We start from the raw sequence: 25320 nt of genomic DNA, 5'->3' as shown, positions 1-25320 counted from the left end.
GAAATTCAGAAAGTGGCTGGTTAGCTCTTTTGAAGTAGGAATCCAATTAATTAAATGGATGTAGCATGCATGACGTGCTTTTCTGTGGCGGGTCAGATGTCAACAGGCATTTAATCAAAACACTGTTCAGAGCGTTTCATTATGAAGCTGAGACCACATGCTAGACCAAGTTGTGAAGCCTTTTTGGGGGCAATTACTGCTTCATTAAACTAAAAAGAAAAGAGCGTTGAAGCTGTGGAGCAAGACTTCAGAAAATGAGAAAATATGGTGCAAATATTCTTCAAATATATTTGTGAGTTAATCTGCCAAAGTTAACTCTGGCGTTCTCAGCTGACAACATTTTTGTGTGTGTTTGTGTGTGTGTGTGTGTGTGTGCATCTTTGTGAAGGTGGTGAACTACCTACTGAAGAAACTGGAGCTGGACTACCATAGGCAGGTCATCAGCGAGCGCTACAGCTGTGGGACACGCAGGAAGCTATCCACTGCCCTGGCTCTCATTGGACAGCCTCAGATCCTGCTGCTGGTGCGATTACCTACCTCTTTCTAAAAAATGCAGTTCACAGTTTATATTTGAAGTTCTCCACTCAGCAAATCCGTCTACTGCTACTTAATCATCAGATTGCTTTCTGGGATGTTCAGTGGACTAAAACATTTACATTGGCTTTTAGTTCACTGCAAAGTGATCTGTTCAAACCTGACACTGTTTACTAAGTCTTTGATGCTCCCAGAAGCGCAGATCGACTCATTGTCCACGGGGAATTACACTGGGAAATACAAATACAAAATGTTTATCTGTTTACTGTGCTTGCCCCGCTACCAGGATGAGCCCAGTTCAGGAATGGACCCCCGCTCCAAACGGCATCTCTGGAAGATTATCTCAGAGGAGGTGATGGGAAAATGTGCTGTAGTTCTGACATCACACAGGTAGGAAACGTCCTATTTATTAGGTTTACAAATATGTTTTAAATTTTTTTTTGTGAAATGTTTACATTTAATGCAAGTTTAATTCTCCTGCTTTTTGTCATATTATGGTAAGTGTTGTAAAGTATTATTAATTCAGTCATTCATTGCCTGTAAGCGCTTATCCAGTTCAGGGTCGCAGGGTCGCGGAAACACACCCTGGAGGGGGCGCCAGTCCTTTGCAGGGAGACACACACTCACACCTATGGACATTTTGAGTGGCCAATCCACCTACCAACGTGTGTTTTTGGAGCGTGGGAAGAAACCGGAGCACCTGGAGGAAACCCACGCAGACACAGGGAGAACACAACACATTCCTCACAGAGAGTCACCCGGAGGAAACCCACACAGACACAGGGAGAACACACCACACTCCTCACAGACAGTCACCCGGAGCTGGAATCAAACTCACAACCTGCAGGACTCTGGAGCTGTGTGACTGTTGTGTAGAATTAAAAAGAACAAAATCAAATACAAGTAATACAAAAGTATTAATATGCTATGGTCACAGATTAGAGGAGATGTAACAGGAGACAGTTTACATTTTCAATTACAATTATACATTATAAAAAAAAAGCTTTAAAACAAACTTGTACACCTAGCATCAGCTCTGTTTACTCACAAAATTAATGTCACGTTGCATGTCCAAATGATCCGTTATTCAGTCCATGTGTTAAATATAAATAACTCTGCTTAGCCAGAGACAGACTAGTGCACTATTTTAATAGATTTTATAAATAAAATAAAATCTCACCACACAATTTAAAGTAATCAACAATTAAACAAACTTTAAACATGAATATCTTCATTGTCTAAAAGATAATAAATATATTTATATAATATAGATATTTTTGTTGATTTTTAGTTTACTTAGTACTTTAAATAAAGCAGCTGTACTTAATGAACCAATAGAAATGCAAGTAAGTAAAATGTACTTGGAATAAAATCATTTGACATTGACGTCCACTGAAAGTAAGAAGGATTTTCCTTCTTTTCAAAGTTATGATTGTGGAGAGGAATGCGCCAATATTATAGTCATTTTATATTTTGTCAACAGCTGTCAACTGTCTCCTGTCATTACGTGTCCCTGGTTTATCACCCTGGTCATCTCACCACTAAATCTGTCACAGTCCTTTTTTATGTTTGGAAAATGTGCTGTCTTTTCCATAATCAGTGTTGTTCAGTGAAGAATCATCGTTGTCATCTAATCGTTCTCTAATTCCCTAAATCCTTAGTGACCCCTTCACAGCAGAAAGCAGCTATGGAGCAATACCTCAGAAATAAACCTGTCAATGACAAAAGAACTTCCCTTTTGATCTCAGAAATTGTATTTTTGTATAGTTCTTCTTATATTAATGCAATTAACTTGTAAACATGTATGATAATGTATATGTATGCAGCAAAAACGTGTGTGTATGCATAGCCAAAATATATATGACCATGATATTAATACTGGGGCGGCACGGTGGAGCAGTAGGTAGTGTCGCAGTCACACAGCTCCAGGGGCTTGGAGGTTGTGGGTTCGATTCCCGCTCCGGGTGACTGTCTGTGAGAAGTGTGGTGTGTTCTCCCTGTGTCTGCGTGGGTTTCCTCCGGGTGACTGTCTGTGAGGAGTGTGGTGTGTTCTCCCTGTGTCTGAGTGGGTTTCCTCCGGGTGCTCCGGTTTCCTCCCACGGTCCAAAAACACACGTTGGTAGGTGGATTGGCGACTCAAAAGTGTCCGTAGGTGTGTGTGTCTGTGTTGCCCTGTGAAGGACTGGTGCCCCCTCCAGGGTGTATTCCCCGCCTTGCACCCAATGATTCCAGGTAGGCTCTGGACCCACCGCAACCTTGTATTGGATAAGTGGTTACAGATAATGAATGAATATTAATATTTCCTACAGTACATACCACTAATCTGATAAGAAATGTGGTAAGCAGAATATGGACAGATGTGTAAATATTTTAAAGCCTTTATTTAAATGGCTATTGTCTTGCTTATATAAAGTCCCCTTATATCTGTGTTGAATGGTAAATAGACTGGCTTTCTGTGTTCTCCTGTTTCTCCTATCCTTGTGTAAAAGAAGCCCCACACTGGCTTTTTTTTACTGGATGCACTGTGGTAGTTTTTGAGTGACTGTGTCCACATTCAAAATTTACATTTATCATTGTTTACAGTTGAATTAGAAGAGTAATAAAAGGTGGCTGAAGTATGAATATATTCAGATGCCATTATTAAATGATGAAAACCTGATGCAAAAAATAATTTTAGTGCTTTGTGTTCTTCACATTTTCAAATAAATGTGAAAGCAGCATTGAGAAGTCACATACTTCCAGGAGAAGGGTAGGTTTAAAGGCAAAAACAGCTGCTGCATTCAAATGTTGAGAGAATAGAGCAGGAAACTGTTTTTTGTCAAACTCATTGTGCTGTGTTTTATTGTTTCAGCATGGAGGAGTGTGAGGCTCTGTGCACTCGTCTGGCTATAATGGTGCAAGGCCAGTTCAGATGCCTGGGCTCCCTACAACACATCAAGAACAGGTCAGTGGCCTCTCTCTCTGCCTCCACAAACCTATTAGTCACCACTTTCCCTTGGCCTCGCCTCTCTCTTTCTTCTCCTCACCCTTGTTCTCCACTCCATGTCAAGTTACACATCAGTCTAATATTCCTCACAGACACTGGTTTGCTTTGTGGAGAGATAGTGCTCACCTGTGTTGACCCAACAGGTTTGGTAGTGGCTTCACGGTGAAGATGTACCTGACTTCAGCCTCCTGTGATGTAGATGCAATCACCAGGTTCATGGAGCAGCATTTCCCCAGCACTTACCTGAAGGTAAAGGCACTTAATGTGGACAACAGTATTGAGTTCATTCACAAATCACTGTGCTCTGTGCACAAGCTCAGGGAGCATTTAAAGGTGCCCTGCTGAGTGTTATTCTGCTAGGCAATGGTAAGCAATTGTAACCATGAACCAATGAGCCTGTGCTGTTCTGTACACACTGTTAGGAACCTTTAATTGGTAGTTCAGAGCAGGTGTCTTATTCTCAGTCCTGAGGGCTCTATGCGCTGCAGTTTCTGCACTTGTCCTGCTTTACCACAGCTAATTTGGCACTTGAAAGACTCTGTAATTACATCAGTGAGGTTTACAGTTTTCCAAGTCATCGGAATGTCTGGTATTAGTAGCTAGTAGCTGGGCCTTATCAGTCTATTGTGTTACATCAAAATCTGTGATATTTAAATGGATATTTGTCCAAAAACTCAAATATAGTCAATCAGCCAAGACATATCTGGACAGGAAATGGAAGGTTAGAGCTTCCAGGTTAAAATAAATAATCAAAGCTTGACCTTAAACTCTGTCACAATGTTAAAGGGACGTTCAAACCAAAAGAGATCATTGTTTTTAACTATTGTTTTTAACACATGCCTCTTCCAGTGTGATACAATAATATCCCTATGAATGCCAAAATGGGTCCACAGTAATATTTCGTTTGGCCCACCACACAGCTGAACCCCCCCCCCCCCCTCCCCACTACTTCAGTTGAGAGTACAAATGTAGTTTTAGAAATATATATTCGTATATACTACTTTTAATATTATAATTTTGGATGAACTATACTTAACAAAACATATTTAGTTTGAAAACAACTTCTAATTTAGCTTTTCTTTGAAATATTCAGTTCTACCTTAAATGCAGTGCTAGACACAAGCTCTAGAGTGTAATTGCTTTAACATTTATAGTGGAACTGTGAAACTGGATATTCCCAGACATCAGCTAAGTACAAAGGATGTTTTAATCAATGTGAATACAATGTTTATCATCGTTTTAAGAAAAAAAAAACAGTAACATATTTGGCTTTTCTGGTCACTTACACAGCCATCTTGCCAGTGAATCACAAGGCATTCATAGCCCTTCGTTTGACGTGTGCAATTGAAAAAAAATCACCATTTTAAAGGGTATATAGCCCTCTTCCTCAGCCCTACCCCTCTTTCCCAACAAGAATTGAGACACCCCTCAGTGACTGACAGTGTGAAGAAAACTGGGTTAAAAGAAAGAGACATCAACGAAGTGAGAAAGTGGCTATGAGGCTATGCTAGTTCTCCCTGGTGTGTTCTCCCTGTGTCTGCGTGGGTTTCCTCCGGGTGCTCCGGTCTCCTCCCACAGTCCAAAAACACACGTTGGTAGGTGGTTTGGCGACTCAAAAGTGTCCGTAGGTGTGAATGTGTGTGTGTTGCCCTGTGAAGGACTGGCGCCCCCTCCAGGGTGTGTTCCCGCCTTGCGCCCAATGTTTCCAGGTAGGCTCTGGACACACCGCGACCCTGAACTGGATAAGGGTTACAGACAATGAATGAATGAATGAATAAAAAGGGGTTGATATATGGCTCAGGTGTGTTCCATCTAGGAACACTAAACTATTCAGGGAAGCAGGTCTAGGCTTCAGTGGATTACAATTCGAAAGGCAGTATTAGTGGAACACAATACTCTGCATCATACTTTTTTTGTTCTATATTTCTCAAGTTGATATTACACTGCGCTGCATCATTATGACATGCTTTTTCCTGTACATTTGCACAGGATCACCACTCGGCTATGGTGGAGTACCATGTTCCTGTAGCTCCTGGCGGCGTCGCTGACATCTTTGACCAGCTTGAGTCCAACAAAGCTGCACTGAAGATCAAACATTTCTCAGTGAGCCAGACCACTCTGGACGAGGTGAGAAACTGGGAGAGATGTGGTGAGATGAGAGAGGAAGACAAATTGAATGAAAAGTTTAAATGCAAGTAGGAGGGGGTGGGAGATAGTGGGTGAATGACAGAGGGATGGATGGGAGAATTGAGAATTGAGAGAAAGACAAGCCTGAATTTCCTTTCACCGATTCATATATGCTTGCCTGGGAGAGAAGACTGGGGGGAGAGAGTCAGAGGGAGTAAAAGGAATGAAGGTGTACGTGCAGCAGTGAAAGTGACAGAAGTTGTATCTCTTTGTCTGCTTGCCTCTCCAGGTCTTCATTAACTTTGCTATGGGAAAGGCAGGCACAGAATCGCAGGATGTCAGCGAGGCCTCTGACTTGGACAGTCTTGACACATTCACCACCGCTGACACATAGGACACTGACGACTGCGTGGAATGACTGTGAAGCTCGATAGGAAACGGATCTTAATGTTAACCGGATTAATATAAGACTATCCTGGTACTGAAATTTAGGGAATAACCAAATCAGTTTATATAACACTTATTTATACTATTTAAATTTCCTTTCATGAAAAAATGAAGTATCTAAGGCACCTTATGAGAACGTGGCCTGCTTCTTTGTTTCTTGCCAGTATACATTTTTCAGGCCAAACATAATTCTGAAATATTTATTACAATATATCAGTATCTTTTGATATTCATTTTGATAGCCTCTTACACATCTGCAACATTAGGAGTTTTTCCCAAGGGCTCTACATGGTATATTGTGGTGTTCCAACCTGAACTGGGAACGGCATGACATTAACCCTACTGATTCTCCTGCTGCTCTGTGCTGTTTTATTTCAGTGTAATGTGTGCTCATTACAATATCACAATGTGAAGTGTCCACGCTGTGGGAGTCTAAATGTTACAGTGTTTGTATTGTTCAGCCTTAGACCCTGTTTGAAATCTAAGGCCACTAGTCTTTCATATTTCCTTAACGAAGTCTTATTGTTGGTTTTTACTGTTTATGCCGAGCCGTCATTAAAGCGAGGAGAGCCCAAATAGATGACCGTTATTTGGTTACTCAATACTGCATTAACTATGCATGGCGGGTGAGGATCTCATCGTTTTTTAACTGCTGGCAGCATTGACGCAGCACTACTTTTGGGGTGGGTATAAATCACAAAGACCATTTTGGCTCCCAGATATAAATGATTCTTCAATGTCTGCACATCTTCATTCTCATTAATATTTCCTCTCAAGGCACATCTCCCATGTACTGAATATTTCATCAGCTTCTTTTCTTCAGACTGCTTCAAGGCACAGTTCCTCTTTTTAAAAATGTACCAAACTTATTTTTACATTAAAGCTATTTTTCAAATGCAGATGTTCGGTGCTCGTCTTATTGTGCGTGGAACAAGTGGGTCTTCACTTTAGAATCAATTCAGAACTGGACCTTGTGAAAAATGCAATTAGTCATTATAATGCCCCCATCAGCGTTTGAGGGTGAAGGATTCACTGGAGGCGGTTTGTCGAAAGCAAAAAATCTAATTATAAAAGCTATTATTTTATGAAACCTTTTGAAATCATTGAAACGTGTTTATTTGGGGGCGGCACGGTGGCGCAGCAGGTAGTGTCGCAGTCACACAGCTCCAGGGACCTGGAGGTTGTGGGTTCGATTCCCGCTCCGGGTGACTGTCTGTGAGGAGTTTGGTGTGTTCTCCCCGTGTCTGCGTGGGTTTCCTCCCACAGTCCAAAAATACACGTTGGTAGGTGGATTGGCGACTCAAAAGTGTCTGTAAGTGTGTGAGCGAATGTGTGAGTGTGTGTCGCCCTGTGAAGGACTGGCGCCCCCTCCAGGGTGTGTTCCTGTCTTGCGCCCAATGATTCCAGGTAGGCTCTGGACCCACTGCGACCCTGAACTGGATAAGGGTTACAGGTAATGAATGAATGAAATTAATATTTATTTGGGGCACATGTATTTGTACTTTATATGTACTGTATGCACACACACCCATAGGCATACACATAAAATAACTGAGAAACCACACATTCCTATGATCAGTTTTCATTCAAAAAACTTTTATCATTATGTCATTATGTTATTTTAAGAGTCAGGAAAAGAGAATTTAACAAAATTGTAGAAATGCCTTTCAACACTGAGTCTGAAAGGGTCTGTTTCTGAAAAAAAGAGAAATACACAAAGGACGAACATTTGCAGTTATCTCTCAAAGTGCTTTGAGCATGGTGACCGGAGCATTCTTTTTTTTTTTTTCATGCTTTTCTATGAAGATCCGAGCTGTGCATACTCAGTCCAATGTCTGTGGCTACAATGTGCATACCTTACAGCAGCTAAACCCTTTGGAGGGAGTATTAAAACACTTGAAGCTAGTTATTTGTTTTTGATTGAAGGCATTAAGCATGTTAATAAGCATCAGCACATTTCAATTCATCAGGCAAATGCCCACTGGAAAAACAGCCCATATTTAAAAAAAATGTTGGAATGCTTTAGTTTTTATTACATAAACCTCGGATATAATGGAAGGGGAAAAAAGAATCCGTAGATGGGTTTGCCACGTCATTCAGTAGGTACTCAGTTTATAGTCAGATACAGAGACGCCAGACACATTTGGGCCACTTTGTCACTTAGCTCAGTTATGGCATTGGGAGGTGTTGTGTGGACCGGATTTATGCCAACTGTCAGGAGCTGGGCTTGTGTGGGCCAAAGGTTTGGTCCAGAACCCACCCAATATCTGGCCAATGTAAGGTAGACCTGTGGTTGAGTGGAGGCAGAGTCAACGCAATCTTTCAAGGCCAAATGCGGCCCAGAACTGCAGACAGAACTGCATTCTTTGCTGTCGGGGTAACCTTGGTAAGTATAGATTTGACCAACTAAAGCAAACCCAGATCATCACTCCAGAACATGTACATAGTGTGGGTACAATGCATGATGGGTATATTGTTTCATGCACTTTCCTTTTCACACTGACATGCCCATCATTCTGGAAGCAGGGCAATCTGAATTCATTAAAGATGCTACTGTCTGTCAATTTTTCCATTCTATTTCACCGAGTGTTTGTGTGATCTCAGATCACAGTATTTCATGGTGTTTCCCCACATTTCGTCTGAGAAGTTTATAGTTCGTCACTATTTTTCCACATTTTAAAAATTTAACCCAGTTCCGGACATTTTCACAAACATGTAATACAGCCAACATTGTGTAAGAACATTGAAAATACTACCTGCAGCAGCAGCATATATAATATATTAAAACATACACACATTAATGATCCAATCATAAGCCCTTAGGTATTTATTTATTTAAATTCAAGAGGTGACTTTTTGACTACTCAGAACAATGGACTGATCACCCCAGAGCCCACACCTCAACATCACTGAGTGTGGTTGGGACAAGATGGAATTTCAACTCATTTAAGAGCACTGTTTCTATTTATTGAACTAATAAAAATTTAAAGTATAACTTAAAATATGTCATAATGTCTTAATTTGTCAAATTGCACACGAAAATTCGTAGAAGTATAAAAACGTAAACAAAACATGACTCCCCACGACTTGTATAAGACGTGTGTACATTACGTTGTCTTTGTGGACCAATAGGATGAGCGAGTTTATGCCACGCCTCTTAATTTCTGAGGCGGGAAACAGCTGCGGCACCAACACGAAGGAAGCGAAGCCGGAGCGTTGGACGTTGCAGAGTTTAAAAACTCCACATTTACTGATATAATGGACGCTGTTTCTGAGGTTGGAGCCTGGGTGGAAACCCGGGAGTCAGTGGCACGTTTCAGAAAACTGCTGCTCTGCTCCAAATGGTGAGTTTAATCCTGCTCTCGCCGAAGCACAGTTTTGGACAAAAAGGCATCATGGGTAGTGTAGTTTTTTGGGACTCTTCTTCAGCACTGATTACGTTAAATTACGTCACGTTCAGAACTACAATTTCATAAAGTGGCTAAAGATACTGATGGCGACGTCGCTCATTTATAACAACTTGTTTGTGACCTATTTACAGACGGATACTCAGTAACACAGCGCCCTACCGGTTCTGTGTTATTAGTTGTCTGAGAATTGTACAGTTTACTTCACTAAGGCCATACAAATGTCTTGTTTGTAACATCGCCTTCGTTCACTAAAGCGTAGTCCCCGCCCCGTCCCCATTTACCCCTTCACCCTGCTCTGCAAGTTAACGGGATTGGTTTCTTAGGTTTGTGACGTAAGCCTGGATCTGTTTTTATTGTCTTTGCAAGGCCACCGTTTCAAATATGATCCAAGTTTGAAGACATAAAAATGGAACAAACTTAAACATAATCTGGTATATTCATAATAAAAGACCCTGAGTATGAAGAATACAAAAAATGTACCTGTGTCTATAGAAGAATGTTCCTGAGAGGTCATCTTGCGAGAACAAACTCATGACACTGCGTTCTCATTGGCAAGTTATGAACCAATGCATCCTCAGTATTTGTGGCAGATCGAGTACACCATCCATGATTTCTTTTTTATAAACATTCTTTTTGAATAATGGAATGTAACTTGGACAGAGGATGACAATCACCCATAGCATTTTAATGAATACAAGCTCTGCTTATTATTTGAGGATGTGTGGTCATCGTGAGTATGGGAATCCCAGTGTACTTCCAGTAGTTCATTGACTTGGAGGGATTTTTGCTCGGCGCACTTTAAACATGGAAATTCATTTCATGACTTATGTAGTGTACTATGTAGGGAATAGGAAAATAATGTCACTTGGCTATTACAAGTTTGATATGGGCGGCACGGTGGCGCAGCAGGTAGTGTCGCAGTCACACAGCTCCAGGGACCTGGAGGTTGTGGGTTTGATTCCCGCTCCGGGTGACTATCTCTGAGGAGTGTGGTGGGTTCTCTCTGTGTCTGCGAGGGTTTCCTCCAGGTGCTCCGGTTTCCTCCCACAGTCCAAAAACACACGTTGGTAGGTGGATTGGTGACTCAAAAGTGTCCGTAGGTGTGAGTGTCTGAGTGAATGTGTGTGTGTGTGTGTGTGTGTTGCCCTGTGAAGGACTGGCGCCCCCTCCAGGGTGTATTCCCGCCTTGCGCCCAATGATTCCAGGTAGGCTCTGGACCCACCGCGACCCTGAACTGGATAAGGGTTACAGATAATAATGAAGTTTGATATGTCCAGGTTTAATGTGAATCTGCCGTCAACTATAGTAGCAAACCTTATAAACCTGAGTATCTGGCTGTCAGTGTAAACACTTATTATTAAGTGCATGACAAAAAGGAAATATCTCCTACTACTCCATAAACATTTGCTATCAGCCTATGCACTGTCATGTCTTTTAGTAATTGGGTAACTCCAATGTATATATTTTCTCACCCTTATGGATCATTTGGAACATTTGCATTTGGACTCACAGGCAGACAATAACTTGGCATTCTGTCTTTTATTAATAGATTCAGAAGATTGCTATGGGTCAATAGTAGCATATTCAAAATGCATGTACATTTTGTGGTGACATTGATCCTGAAACAGTCAATAGCAATTGGTGAAAAGACCAAATGCTGCCCTTCAATGAATTCTATGTTTCAGTCTGCTGCAGAATGAGCTCCTCGCTTTCATGGCAGTAATATGGAATGGGGTGAAAGGTATTGTCTTATTCTGCTGTTTGCCAATTTGTTTCATACCAATTTTATTTAGAGTACATAGTGGTTAAGAACAAAAGGGGAACATTCATTCATTATCTGTAAGTGCTTATCCAGTTCAGGGTCACGGTGGGTCCAGAGCCTACTTGGAATCATTGGGCGCAAGGCGGGAATACACCCTGGAGGGGGCGCCAGTCCTTCACAGGGCAACACAGACACACACACACACACATTCACTCACACCTACGGACACTTTTTGAGTCGCCAATCCACCTACCAACGTGTGTTTTTGGACTGTGGGAGGAAACCGGAACACCCAGAGGAAACGAGGAGAACACACCACACTCCTCACAGACAATCACCCGGAGGAAACCCATGCGGAAACAGGAAGAACACACCACACTCCTCACAGACAGTCACCCGGAGGAAACCCACACAGACACAGGGAGAACACACTTGTTAGAACCGAGTTAATATCTTCACCTTTCTGTCTGCCCTTCTGCTGGACATGTGAACCTCCATGTTTCAGACTGGCACGGGTTTTTAGAGTTTTTATTTTAATTTATTTATAAGACTAATTCCCTGCAAACACACTTTCTCACCATTGCCTCAGAACGTAGTTTAGTGGTGAGTTTGCAGATGGATGAAGAAATGAAAGCCAAGCTGCTCTCAGACTTGAGATAAGGACTGTGGAGAAAGAACAGTTCTGTGTCAAGGCACAATCTGAGAAAACAACTTTAGGCTCTGTTGAAGTGAATGTATATAAACATGCTCTGAGATAAGACAGTTCTTCGTTCGCCATTCAGTATTTTTGGCATTCACGATTATCTTTAACTTCCTTTTGCAGTTCAAACATCCTGATGGAGCCAGTGTGCCTGGGTATTTGTGAACATTTACTTTGCAGGTAAGTATTCCATAATGATAACTTCAGCATCTTTTTAGCATATTTAAAAAATACACATCTGGATATACAGGGGTTAGACAATGAAACTGAAACACCTGTCATTGTAGTGTGGGAGGTTTCATGGCTAAACTGGAGCAGCCTGGTGGCCAATCTTCATTAACTGCACATTGCACCAGTAAGACCATGTGCATCCAATGGTTCAAACATTGTGTCCTGAAGGCGGTGCCGTGTATCAGGACGACAACGCACCAATACACACAGCAAGACTGGTGAAAGACTGGTTTGATGAACATGAAAGTGAAGTTGAACATCTCCCATGGCCTGCACAGTCACCAGATCTAAATATTATTGAGACACTTTGGGGTGTTTTGGAGGAGCGAGTCAGGAAACGTTTTCCTCCACCAGCATCACGTAGAGACCTGGCCACTATCCTGCAAGAAGAATGGCTTCAAATCCCTCTGACCACTGTGCAGGACTTGTGTATGTCATTCCCAAGACGAACTGACGCTGTATCGGCCGCAAAAGGAGGCCCTACACCACACTAATAAATTACTGTGGTCTAAAACCAGGTTTCAGTTCCATTGTCCAACCCAAAAAAAGAAAGAAATCCACATAAATGCATTAAAATAAACAAAGCAATTATTGGAATACACAAACGATCACTGGATTAGAAACACCTTACTTGTGTCTACACTCGTCCGTTTTGACCGCTCCACTGACCATACAGGAGCATTCCGTAGTTCTACAATTACAGACAGTTGTCCCATAGGTTTCACTGCATGATTTCTTTCACGATTTCACCAAATATGTCTCGTCTGTATCTTTCTTGCTGCAGGTCCTGTGCAAGTCCTCATGCTGGAGATGGCTGCAGTGTGTGTCACAGTCCTGCCTGGGTTAAAGACATCCAGATCAACAGACAGCTCAATAACATCACAGAGCTGTTTCGCAATCTGGAGACACTACTTTACCCCTCCAACGTTGAAGGTAATACTAGTTTCAGCCACAGATTATATCAACAACGTAAACCGAGTTTGTTCCGTTCAGATTGGCTTTCAGCACAGACTTGTGCATGCGATTACACGCGGCAGCATTTACTGGTCCAGTGGGAAACACAAATGAGAGCGGTTTACTGCTTTGTGTGTCGTGACTGAGCCTTTCAGAGCACGATGTTCACTGGGATGGAAAAAAGATTGTGTTTATGACGTTACGTCTGTGAAAGTTATTTCATATAATCAAGTGAAATCCAAATGCGGTTCAGTCAGTTAACACGCGTTTATGTAACGTCTAAACGGGCTCTTAGTCGCTTTTAAGCATAATATTTTTGCAAATAGGTTTTGATGAGCTTTATTTTGGTGGTAGCATCCTTTTTTTTTTGAAAAAGTGGCAGTGTAAATGTTATGATAAATTCTGTGGCATATGATTAGCAATTTAATATTTCAGTCTGGCCTTGGCCATCAGAGTAGATGGGTTGTTACCTTGGTGTGTGACAGAATGCATCAAAGTCTGACACACACAACAGATGTCTGCAAGACTTCAAGGTAATTGGTGTCAAATAACAAATTTGTGTTTTATTACATTCATTTATTCATTGTCTGTAGTCGCGTATCCAGCTCGCGGTGGGTCCAGAGCCTACCAAGGATCACTGGGTGCAAGGTGGGAGCACACCCTTAAGGGCGTGACAGTTTATCGCAGGGCAACACACACTCACGCATTCACTCACACACTCACACCTATGAACACTTTTGAGTATCCAGTCCACCTACCAATGTGTGCTTTTGGACTGTGGGAGGAAACCCATACAGACATGGGGAGAACACACTAAACTCCTCCCAGACTCAAACCCACATCCCCAGGACCATGGAGCTGTGAGCTATTGCTCCACTGTGCTGCCCTGTTATACTGCTGGTGAATTGAGGCTGTGTCTCGATATATTGATATGTATCATATATTGCGATAATGTCTTGAAAGTATCATGCAGTGATGTGTTGTTTTTAAGATCACCTGCCCCTTAGCAAATCCATATCAGTCGTATATATATACTATTATAAAAGGCTGAGCTTTGAGCATGATAATGACTATAATTATGTCATGCAATTAGCCACAGTGGTGTATTACCGGGCAGAGCTGGAACAGGGTGTGATATTGTGGGCTGCAGCAGAGCTCTGTGTGATGGACATATTTGCGCCTGTGAGGTCAGCACATTAAAGGTGGTGTGGGGATTAGATTTGGTGGGCCGAGTCACGCCAGCTCTGCTGTAGAATCAGAGATAGCACACATCACTAGCAGCTAAGGAATGACTCCTAAACTGGTGCTTTAGCTTTTAACTTAAAATGAGCTCATTCTCAGGGTGTCACAGATGTCTCTGAGACCATCTTTGATTACTTTCTAAATCATATCTGCAAACATGCCCTGACAAGGTTCCTGCTCTCCTGGTGAAACAGTAGATTTTGGAAATTCTGGAGCTGCACGACAGAAACCTCTTATCTCTGAAGTGATTTTGAAGAGGAGGTAATCATGCTTAACTTTCAATGCAAGTTAAGGTCTAATTCACATTATTGAAGAAATATAGGAGCAGTTCTATTGGTCTGTTTTTATTCACATTTTAAAACCCTGTTAAGGATAAAATTAGAGACACAAGTGTGCATCAGAATGAGAATTTTGGCCAGACCTCTGTTATTTTGTGGAATGCAGATAAAATGGCACTTGTTCTGGGAACATCAGACAAATGGTTATTTATTTCCTGTTCGGCAACAAATACACAAATTAATGAATTACTATACATTCCTAATCATTCATTATCTGTAACCCTTATCCAGTTCAGGGTCGCTGTGATTCCATACACCATGGACGGGGCGCCAGTCCTTCACAGGGCAACACACACTCACACATTCACTCACATCTACGGACACTTTTGAGTCACCAATCCAACTACCACGCGGACACAGAGAGAACACACCACACTCCTCACAGACAGTCACCCGGAGAAAAGCCACGCGGACACAGAGAGAACACACCACACTCCTCACAGACAGTCACCTGGAGGAAACCCACGCAGACACAGGGAGAACACACCACACTCCTCACAGACAGTCACCTGGAGGAAACCCACGCAGACACAGGGAGAACACACCACACTCCTCACAGACAGTCACCCGGAGGAAACCCACGCAGACACAGAGAGAACACACCACACTCCTCACAGACAGTCACCCGGAGGAAACCCACGCAGACACAGAGAGAACACACCACACTCCTCACAGACAGTCACCTGGAGGAAACCCACGCAGACACAGGGAGAACACACCACACTCCTCACAGACAGTCACCCGGAGGAAACCCACGCAGACACAGGGAGAACACACCACACTCCTCACAGACAGTCACCCGGAGGAAACCCACGCAGACACAGGGAGAACACACCACACAGACAGTCACCCGGAGGAAACCCACACAGACAGAACACGCCACACTCCTCAGACAGTCACCCGGAGGAAACCCACGCAGACACAGGGAGAACACGCCACACTCCTCACAGACAGTCACCCGGAGTGGGACTTGAACCCACAACCTCCTGGTCCCTGGAGCTGTGTGACTGCGACCACTACCTGCTGCGCCACTGTGCCGTGTCTTCATGTAAACTATTCTTGTAAACCTGGTACTAAATAGGACATTCGTAGTTAGTTGTTGTTCACTGTAATTTATTTTGTTTAAGTGTGTTTACATGACATCCAGTGACATGCATATCCACTTAAATTAGCTATTTTTTAAACTGTACTGTGTAATATAAAGATTAAAATGAATTTAATTTTCAAATGAATTTAATTGTAGTTTAATTTTAAATGATATACAGTGGGGAACACTGTCTCGTCACTGTCATGCAGACAGAACTTTGCAGGCACACACTGGTTGTGCTTGGACAATTGCTGTTGCCTGATTAGTCAGTTCTGCATGTAATTTTAATAAAGTTAAAGCCAACTTTTCTCAAGAGTCACATGGCACCGCCAACCATCCCACAATCCCTCACACATTTTTTCGCTACTTCCCACTGAAATTGAAGAGGTGAGAAATCTCAGATGATGAATTTGTCTGCAGTTGACACGTAACCTACAGTCTTATGGGTGTTTAATTACTTGGTCAAAGTCATCTGCTGGCAGTTACTGGGTAAGATTTCGAAACTTAATAGAACACAGTTCATGATACTGTCAGTACAAACATGGCAACCCTTGCCGCTATATCCTGTAATATATAAATAATACAATTTATAGAATATAAACTTGTAATATATAAATGATACAACAGTCAGAAGAGTGGACATACAGCACCGAGGGTTTTTTTTCCGTATCTATACTATTTTTACTCATTTCAAAATAAAAGTTAAAAACAGCACAACTTCTGCTATTTGAAATTCTTCAAAGTCTTTCTACTTTTATGCAGCTTTGCATAGTCTTGGCATGCTCTCAAGCAGCTTCATGAGGAGCCACCTGGTGAGCCTCCCCAACAGTGCTGGAAAAAATGGAAAGAGGAGGGAAAAAAAGAAGAAAAAAAAACACTTCTACATGTACATATATTGTGAAAATACATAAATCGAAGGAGATATTTCAAGCGTTTTATCATGAACCTTAATATTTTTAGAACTAGCAATATACAATATCAGAACTATATTGCCAAGGCAAATGACAGTTCACAGGCATTCAACAAATGTTTAGTATATTTAAAATGATTTGATTAGGAATTGGGCGGCACGGTGGTGCAGCAGGTAGTGTTGCAGTCACACAACTCCAGGGACCTGGAGGTTGTGGGTTCGATTCCCGCTCCGGGTGAGGAGTGTGGTGTGTTCTCCCTGTGTCTGTGTGGGTTTCCTCCGGGTGACTGTCTGTGAGGAGTGTGGTGTGTTCTCCCTGTGTCTGTGTGGGTTTCCTCCGGGTGACTGTGAGGAGTGTGGTGTGTTCTCACTGTGTCTGTGTGGGTTTCCTCTGGGTGACTGTCTGTGAGGAGTGTGGTGTGTTCTCCCTGTGTCCGCGTGGGTTTTCTCCGGGTGCTCCGATTTCCTCCCACAGTCCAAAAACGCACGTTTGTAGGTGGATTGGAGACTCAAAGTGTCCGTAGGTGTGTGTGTGTGTGTTGCCCTGTGAAGGACTGGCGCCCCCTCCAGGGTGTATTCCCGCCTTGCGCCCAATGATTCCAGGTACGCTCTGGACCCACCGTGACCCTGAACTGGATAAGGGTTACAGATAATGAATGAATGAATCAATCAATCAATCTATTTGAATGATTTCATAACAGACATGTCCTGCGTTGTAGACAGACACTCCTTAAGCACTCCTCCACATTACACGCCTCAGCAATTAGTGATCAGATATAACAGATAGTTATCTGATCAGATTTGTCTTGATGTTTCACGTTCATAAATGTAAGTGACCTGTATCTCTCTGTAAAGTGAATGAATCTGTCCCTGAAAAGGCTTGCGTGTTCACAGTGACTATGCAGTTCTGTCCCTAAGCCTTGTTTAGTGTACGATGCGGTTCCTTAAATTAAGGGTTATAGCCAAGCACTGCACAATATATCTGAACAGAAATCCATTTATATTCAGCACTCACCGGCACAGCTCCTTTTCTAAAATTCAGTGCATTATTTTGGTGCAGAAGCCATAGAAGCACCGGGACCTTTCGAGACACAACCTGCATGTTACTGTCAGTGCTGGCTGATGATGAAAGCACTAAGTGCAAATGTACCGGCAAAAAAAGGATGCATGAAATCTGATCTGACTGTTCACATTCATGTCACATGCTTGGAAATTGGATACGTATCCAATCTAGGATCACGTGAACGTAACTGTAATCTAATGGGAAACAATCTGATTTGACACGTTTACACAGGGCTGAAAAAATCTGATCTGTGTAACATCAAGGCACAAAAATCAGATTTGAATGGCTTCAGTCTGGTCATGTGACCATAGCTTTAGGCCTTGATTTATAGAAAACAATAGCAATTTAATCTCACTTTTAGTATTTGTCCGAAAAAATAAACATAAGCTTTTTCCAAATTTTTTAGCTCTAGTACTCTAGTGTGTATTAATATAAAAAAACCTTCATTATTCCATCCATATCTTCCTTTAAAACCAGTTATGATGGAAGGTAATGATATATCTATATTTAGTCTAGTATAAAAAAAGAGATACAAGGTTTTGTTTCAGTGTCAATGTTTTGAATGGTCTCTATTCCCACTTAGACTCTGCTGCAGAAACCTCCACACCCTCAAATGAAAACGCTGTCCTCAAAAACAAGAAGATCTTCAAGATCTGGTTCAGTCCAAAGAGCCGTAAAGTCCGCTGCCAAGTGGAGAAACCGGTTGAGGTGAACTTGCAGAAAGGGAAGACCCCTCCTGGACCTTCTGAGCCACCATCCAAACGCCAAGACTCTAATCTCTTATCTGTCTTCAACTTCAACTCATCCTCTCAGGATTCTGGCTCCTCCTCTCCGAATAACAAGGGAGGAAATAACGGCGGAAAGAAGAAAAGTAGGAAGAGGAAGGCGAGGTCTGTTGGCAAACGGGCCAGCCACGTCATTAGGCCACGCACCAGGCACCACACCAAGCAGAATCTCAAGAATGTAAGGCTGGAGGCTGTGAACCAACAGTGGGGATTCTGTAAAGATGGTGTTATGGAAAGTGAGGATCCAGAAACACAAGAGAATAATAATCTTGGGGGGTCAAAGGAAGGGAAGACAAACAAGAGAGTGTCCTTCAAGTTCTCTGAGAACCATCCTGAACACCAGGGGCTTCAAGAAGCCCCTACTAATGTGGTTCAAAGCTCCAAGAGGAGTATCTTAAAGGAGGGAGCAGTGATGGTAACTGAGCCTTCCACCGAGGAGCAAAACTTGTCAGTTCAAAACACTCTCAGTGAGCAGAAGTCTCATCCAGTTACGGAGACTGAACCCATTACCGACACCCAAAGTCCCGTTCATTCATCCCCTGGCAGAACCCCTAAAAGAGCAAGGCTTGATGAGCGTGGAGGCAGCCCACAGACCACTCCAAAGCGGCCGAGGCTGTCCCCTGGCCGGAGAAGAAGGTCAGTCACCCTTAGAGCTGTCACGCTGCCCTCTTCGCTAAACAGCTCCAAACCCTCCATTGTTTGTGAAAGAGCCAGAAAAGAGCAGGAAGCGAGCCCAAACAACTCCCCCACCACAGGAAAGAAATCCCCAGCTGAGCGCCACAGCCAGGGCAGCCCGGCCTACATGAAGAGGAACAAAAAAGGAGAGACGCCTCTACACTTGGCTGCCATCAAGGTGAGTCATTTTCACTTAAATTCTGTGCCACAGCGTAAAGTGATTGACCAACTGTTAAATTTACTCACTTTCTTCCTTATTCCAAATAAGATATACCAAGACAGGTGTGGTGTCTGGAAAGACTAATATAGCCAATAATCGTATCCAACCAACAGTATCATAATGCTTGTGGGGATGTGCAAATGAGAACCACAGGAGAACCATAGCGCCTTTGCTAAAACAGTCATTTGCAGAATGGTAAACAAGTGTATAGAAGATTTCATTACTTGTTGTCTACATAGGCTTTGTTGCTCCAGTGAAAAACTAAATAAGTTCTCTATATTAGATTTTTCTCTGAGCCATCACTTTTAGTTCAGGGGGCATGTACTATGGCTCCGTTTTAAAATAAGTGGCTCAGCACTGAAGACTCCTCTTTCTTAAATATTAAATGTTTATATATTTAATTATGGGGGAGGCACGGTGGCGCAGCAGGTTAGTGTCGCAGTCACACAGCTCCAGGGACCTGGAGGTTGTTGGTTCGATTCCCACTACGGGTGACTGTCTGTGAGGAGTGTGGTGTGTTCTCCATGTGTCTGCGTGGGTTTCCTCCGGGTGACTGTCTGTGAGGAGTGTGGTGTGTTCTCCCTGTGTCTGCGTGGGTTTCTTCCGGGTGACTGTCTGTGAGGAGTTGGTGTGTTCTCCCTGTGTCTGCGTGGGTTTCCTCCGGGTGACTGTCTGTGAGGAGTGTGGTGTGTTCTCCCTGTGTCCGCGTGGGTTTCCTCCGGGTGACTGTCTGTGAGGAGTGTGGTGTGTTCTCTCTGTGTCTGCGTGGGTTTCCTCCGGGTGACTGTCTGTGAGGAGTGTGGTGTGTTCTCCCTGTGTCTGCGTGGGTTTCCTCCGGGTGACTGTCTGTGAGGAGTGTGGTGTGTTCTCCCTGTGTCTGCGTGGGTTTCCTCCGGGTGACTGTCTGTGAGGAGTGTGGTGTGTTCTCCCTGTGTCTGCGTGGGTTTCCTCCGGGTGCTCCCACAGTCCAAAAACACACGTTGGCAGGTGGATTGGCGACTCAAAAGTGTCCATAGGTGTGAGTGAATGTGTGTGTGTGTGTGTGTGTGTTGCCCTGTGAAGGACTGGCGCCCCCTCCAGGGTGTATTCCCGCCTTGTGCCCAATGATTCCAGGTAGGCTCTGGACCCACCGCGACCCTGAACTGGATAAACGCTTAAAGTAAATGAATGAATGAATATTTAATTATGTGCTTTATCTGTTAGAATGTTGTATGCATATTTGTATTTATCAGTGTGTATGTATGAATTCATGCTGTATTTACTAAGTGTCTGACCTTTGCTTGTTTGTGAAGGGTGATGCAGAAGCAACAAAAGAGCTCCTGGCTCAGGGAGCTGACCCAAACCTGAAGGACCATGCTGGCTGGACTCCACTGGTCAGGAAACTTTCTCTCTCTGTCTCTATGTAAAGCATTAACACATACGTTTTTACACAAGTGTAGACTTGTGTGATGTAAATGGAGCCAGAAAGGTTTTCCATGTAGCGTCAAGTCTTTATTTTATACACTATTTACTCATGTGAGTGGTTCATGGGTATGTAACGCGTAGTCTATGCTCGCTGTAGGAAATGGATTAATATTTCAGTTGCTTTACATTCATAAGTTCACTGTCTGTGCTTTTTTTATATTCATATGTAATGTAGGTTGGAGAATATAAAGTCAAATTTTGAATTATGCAAAAGGTGAATTAAGAATTTAGTCTCCAGGGTCTGGTTTACTCTGTGAAGGAAGCTGCAGCAAACAGATACATGACATAGCTGAGTATTTCAATATGGATTTTTGCCCAGAGCTTGTTGTAAACAGTATATGTTTAGGGTGAGCTTAATGACATGTCGTCAGAGCAGACACACGTGTGTATGCCAGTTGAGAGTTTCTGTAAACGTGTGCTTATTTAGTTTTTGCGCTTTTGTCTCCCAGCATGAAGCTTGTAACTTGGGCCACTTGGATGTGGTGGAGGTGCTGCTGCAGCAGGGGGCGCTGTTGAACACCCCCGGTTATGAAAACGACTCTCCACTTCATGATGCTGTCAGGAACGGGCATGTGGCAGTGGCCAGGCTTCTGCTGGAGCATGGAGCCTCCACAAATGTACTGTAAGCAACTTGGACACACACACACAAACATATGACATTAAATACGATCTTCCAGAATGTGGTGGGATGTCTATGATAATGTGAGAAGGTCTCTCTTTGGACTGGGTGCACGTGCAGGTCTTTTTTTCTTCACTGAGCAAATAGCAGTAAATACAAAGGTAAAAAAGCAACATTCACTGTTGTGTAAATTTCAAATGCAATTCTAAAATGGCTGCATGGAGAATTAGTTATATGTAAATAGTCGTCATGTTTGAATTAAGACATTAAGCTGTGCTTGTGTAGCTTGTTTGTCTGAATGGTTATTCAGTGATTCTCTTTTCTTTGGGAGAACAGTGTTCATGTCGAAGCAACGGTAAGCACTTTGGCTCTACATGAGAAAGGTAATTTGATCTGTTCTATCATCGCAGGCATTAATGATGTGTTTATTGCAGAACCGATCCTGTGGCTGACAACTGAGTCTGAGTTGGAGATGTGTTACTTTTGAAGTTGCAGTTTATCTCTTTTGGAGAAGTGTGTTGGAAACATGCCGTGCAACCAAAATACCTCACCTCAGAGTCTGACAGTCGATTTGACGTTTTTTTTTTTTTTTGAAGGGTTGCTTAAGTTGGTGTGCACCTGTTGAGCTCTCTGTGGTGTGTACGTGTTGAACTCGCTGCATAAACAGAAAGCAGAGGTTTCTGGAGATGATACCAAGCAACTGAGGGCTCAAAATACTAGTCTATGGATGTGTGATACGCCAGTATAAAAGTGGATGCCAGTATGATATTGTGCCATGATATGGAGCATCTGCTAAATGCTGTAAATGTAAATTTTAGTGTCGCAGTCACACAGATCCAGGGACCTGGAGGTTGTGGGTTTGATTCCCGCTCCGGGTGACTGTCTGTGAGGAGTGTGGTGTGTTCTCCCTGTGCCTGCGTGGGTTTCTTCCGGGTGACTGTCTGTGAGGAGTGTGGTGTGTTCTCTCTGTGTCTGCGTGGGTTTCCTCCGGGTGACTGTCTGTGAGGAGTGTGGTGCGTTCTCTCTGTGTCTGCGTGGGTTTCCTCAGGGTGACTGTCTTTGAGGAGTGTGGTGTGTTCTCCCTGTGTCTGAGTGGGTTTCCTCCGGGTGACTGTCTGTGAGGAGTGTGGTGTGTTCTCCCTGTGTCTGCGTGGGTTTCCTCCGGGTGACTGTCTGTGAGGAGTGTGGTGCGTTCTCTCTGTGTCTGCGTGGGTTTCCTCAGGGTGACTGTCTTTGAGGAGTGTGGTGTGTTCTCCCTGTGTCTGAGTGGGTTTCCTCCGGGTGACTGTCTGTGAGGAGTGTGGTGTGTTCTCCCTGTGTCTGCGTGGGTTTCCTCCGGGTGACTGTGAGGAGTGTGGTGTGTTCTCCCTGTGTCTGCGTGGGTTTCCTCCCGGTGACTGTCTGTGAGGAGTGTGGTGTGTTCTCCCTGTGTCTGCTTGGGTTTCCTCCGGCTGACTGTCTGTGAGGAGTGTGGTGTGTTCTCCCTGTGTCTGCGTGGGTTTCCTCCGGGTGACTGTCTGTGAGGAGTGTGGTGTGTTCTCCCTGTGCCTGCGTGGGTTTCCTCCCGGTGACTGTCTGTGAGGAGTGTGGTGTGTTCTCCCTGTGTCTGCGTGGGTTTCCTCCCGGTGACTGTCTGTGAGGAGTGTGGTGTGTTCTCCCTGTGTCTGCTTGGGTTTCCTCTGGGTGACTGTCTGTGAGGAGTGTGGTGTGTTCTCCCTGTGTCTGCCTGGGTTTCCTCCGGGTGCTCCGGTTTCTTCCCACAGTCCAAAAACACACGTTGGTAGGTTGATTGGTGACTCAAAAGTGTCCGTAGGTGTAAGTGTGTGTGTGTGTGTGTTGCCCTGTGAAGGAGTGGCGCCCCCTCCAGGGTGTGTTCCCTGCTTGAGCCCAATGATTCCAGGTAGGCTCTGGACCCACAAACCAAATGCAGCCATCTCTTAGAGACAAATTTAACATGAAAAAGTGCACTAAATGTGCAGCTGCTAAACTGTTTTATAAAATGTTCCTTAATTTTATGAGGGACACATCTGATCATTTTTCTTTTATTTTTTTGTGTTTTTAAAATTATTTTCTTGGGCTGGGGGGTTGTGTCCCCTCTCTCTACTAGGAATCTGACCTGTGTGTGACATTTTTCCTCAGCTTCTATTGCCCAGTGACGGTAGAAGGGGTATTGTGCCTCTTCTGTGTGCGGGCTCATTACAGTAGAGATGCTGACCTGTCGAGAGATTGACAGAGAGGGTGTATAAGGTGTAGTTTGGCTGTTCCATAGGGCATCTCTGTACTTTCTGTGGAAAACTCTCATCATCCGTAATGCACGCCTCTATCTGTGGCTCTTTTGTGCATTGATTGCCTATAGTGGAGCGCAGTACGGAAGACATCAGCAAAATGTGCCTCTCTCGTCTCAGAGGCAGAAGTGAAAGGGAACGATGTCGGCTCTGTCATAGTCGCAGTAGACAAAAGCAATCCAGTTCTGTCAAAGACAATCGGCCTGCCCTCCCTCTCCCCGCTCCCAGCTCTGAGAGAGAGAACACTGCCACGGAATTAGCTGGGTTTGGAATGTCCTCCAGAGCTAGTCCTCAACCGTAATGGTATGATGTGTGTCTCTGACTGTCCTCAGGTTTGAATTCCGGATCCCAAGCACAACGTTTACATGTCTGAACGTCACAATAGCACCACAGCAAAAAGCAAAGCATGCACACATTTGCATTCATTTATTTGCTCACACTACAACAGTGGCTTTGGTCGTGTGTGTGTTTTGCTGCTTGTATAAGCTAGATAGTGTGACCTGTGCTACCTGGTGTGTGTGTGTATGATGAGGAGGGTGTAAAAGAATAATTTTTTGGTTATGAAGCAGTAGATACGTGGAACGTGAGTATTTTATTTGATTTTTTTCTGGTGTGCACATCTGTGACAGAGTCTCACAGAGAATGAATGCATTGTGTGAAGGAGAGCTTTCCCATCAATCGATGAGCCACGCTTGGCTCCGAGCAACACCCCCCCCCCCACACACACACACACACTTGATTGCTGCAGTTTTCCAGTTGCATGAATAGAAACATCTGGTGCATCTCAAAGGGTTTGTAATTTTCCCATTTTTATCGATCTGTGATTCGCTGGGCTGCATTACTTCTGGCGTCAGTGTCCGATTTGTCATCTAAGATATTAATGGCGTTCTGAGCAGGCTGTGGCTTATTCGTATATTGCAAAGCATAGACCAGATTACAAATTTTTCATCTTCGAAGCAATAATAACAGACACTATGTTCAAAAGTTTTGGGACACCTGCTTCTCCAGTGTTTCATCTAGAATCAAGGATGCAGATTAATCAATTTTTTTTGCTTCTGCTGCAGTTACAGCCTCTACTCTTCCATAGAGTGCTCACTCATGGTGTTGAAACATCAGTGTGATAGCACTCTGCCTTTCTCAGCACTGAGTCAAATGAACATGGGCTGTTGTCTTGATACTTTATTTCTTTATTTATATACACACACACACACACACACAAAAAGTGTGTGTGTGTGTGTTTGAGTTTTGTTGTTTAGTGCATATAGGTGTATATTTGTGCAAACACACACTTAGGAAGAGGGACCTGATGGCTCCTGAATTCAAATGAAATATTTTATGGACCAGTGGACCTATTAATTGTCCCCCAGGTGTTATCTTCATGCTGACGCTTAATCTAACGAGTGGGGATGAGCCAACTGCTCGACTTAAAACCCCAGCGGGCACCTTTGTGCCGGTCACGGACCTGTGCGCTTGACTCATTA

General features: G+C 43.4%; 2 protein-coding genes across 3 annotated transcripts in view; both read left to right on the top strand.

The window, feature by feature from the left end:
• Positions 1 to 6993, top strand: part of abca12 (ATP-binding cassette, sub-family A (ABC1), member 12) — a 62244-nt gene extending 55251 nt beyond the window's left edge. The window contains exons 48-53 of the mRNA XM_066685853.1: positions 389 to 523; positions 821 to 924; positions 3386 to 3478; positions 3664 to 3769; positions 5510 to 5647; positions 5937 to 6993. Coding sequence (XP_066541950.1) covers positions 389 to 523; positions 821 to 924; positions 3386 to 3478; positions 3664 to 3769; positions 5510 to 5647; positions 5937 to 6041 — 681 coding nt within the window. The 3' untranslated portion in view covers positions 6042 to 6993. The remainder of the gene's footprint in view (positions 1 to 388; positions 524 to 820; positions 925 to 3385; positions 3479 to 3663; positions 3770 to 5509; positions 5648 to 5936) is intronic.
• Positions 6994 to 9231: 2238 nt separating this feature from the next.
• Positions 9232 to 25320, top strand: part of bard1 (BRCA1 associated RING domain 1) — a 30133-nt gene continuing 14044 nt past the window's right edge. For both annotated transcript variants that reach the window (XM_066686703.1, XM_066686702.1), the window contains exons 1-6: positions 9232 to 9438; positions 12090 to 12146; positions 12982 to 13130; positions 18375 to 19429; positions 20764 to 20844; positions 21385 to 21557. In XM_066686703.1, coding sequence (XP_066542800.1) covers positions 9353 to 9438; positions 12090 to 12146; positions 12982 to 13130; positions 18375 to 19429; positions 20764 to 20844; positions 21385 to 21557 — 1601 coding nt within the window. In that variant the 5' untranslated portion in view covers positions 9232 to 9352. The remainder of the gene's footprint in view (positions 9439 to 12089; positions 12147 to 12981; positions 13131 to 18374; positions 19430 to 20763; positions 20845 to 21384; positions 21558 to 25320) is intronic.

Source organism: Hoplias malabaricus, chromosome 12, assembly GCF_029633855.1.
Source record: "Hoplias malabaricus isolate fHopMal1 chromosome 12, fHopMal1.hap1, whole genome shotgun sequence".
NCBI classification, from domain to species: Eukaryota; Metazoa; Chordata; class Actinopteri; order Characiformes; family Erythrinidae; genus Hoplias; species Hoplias malabaricus.
Note: the sequence above shows the minus strand (reverse complement) of the source record. Positions and strands in the feature narration are given on the sequence as shown.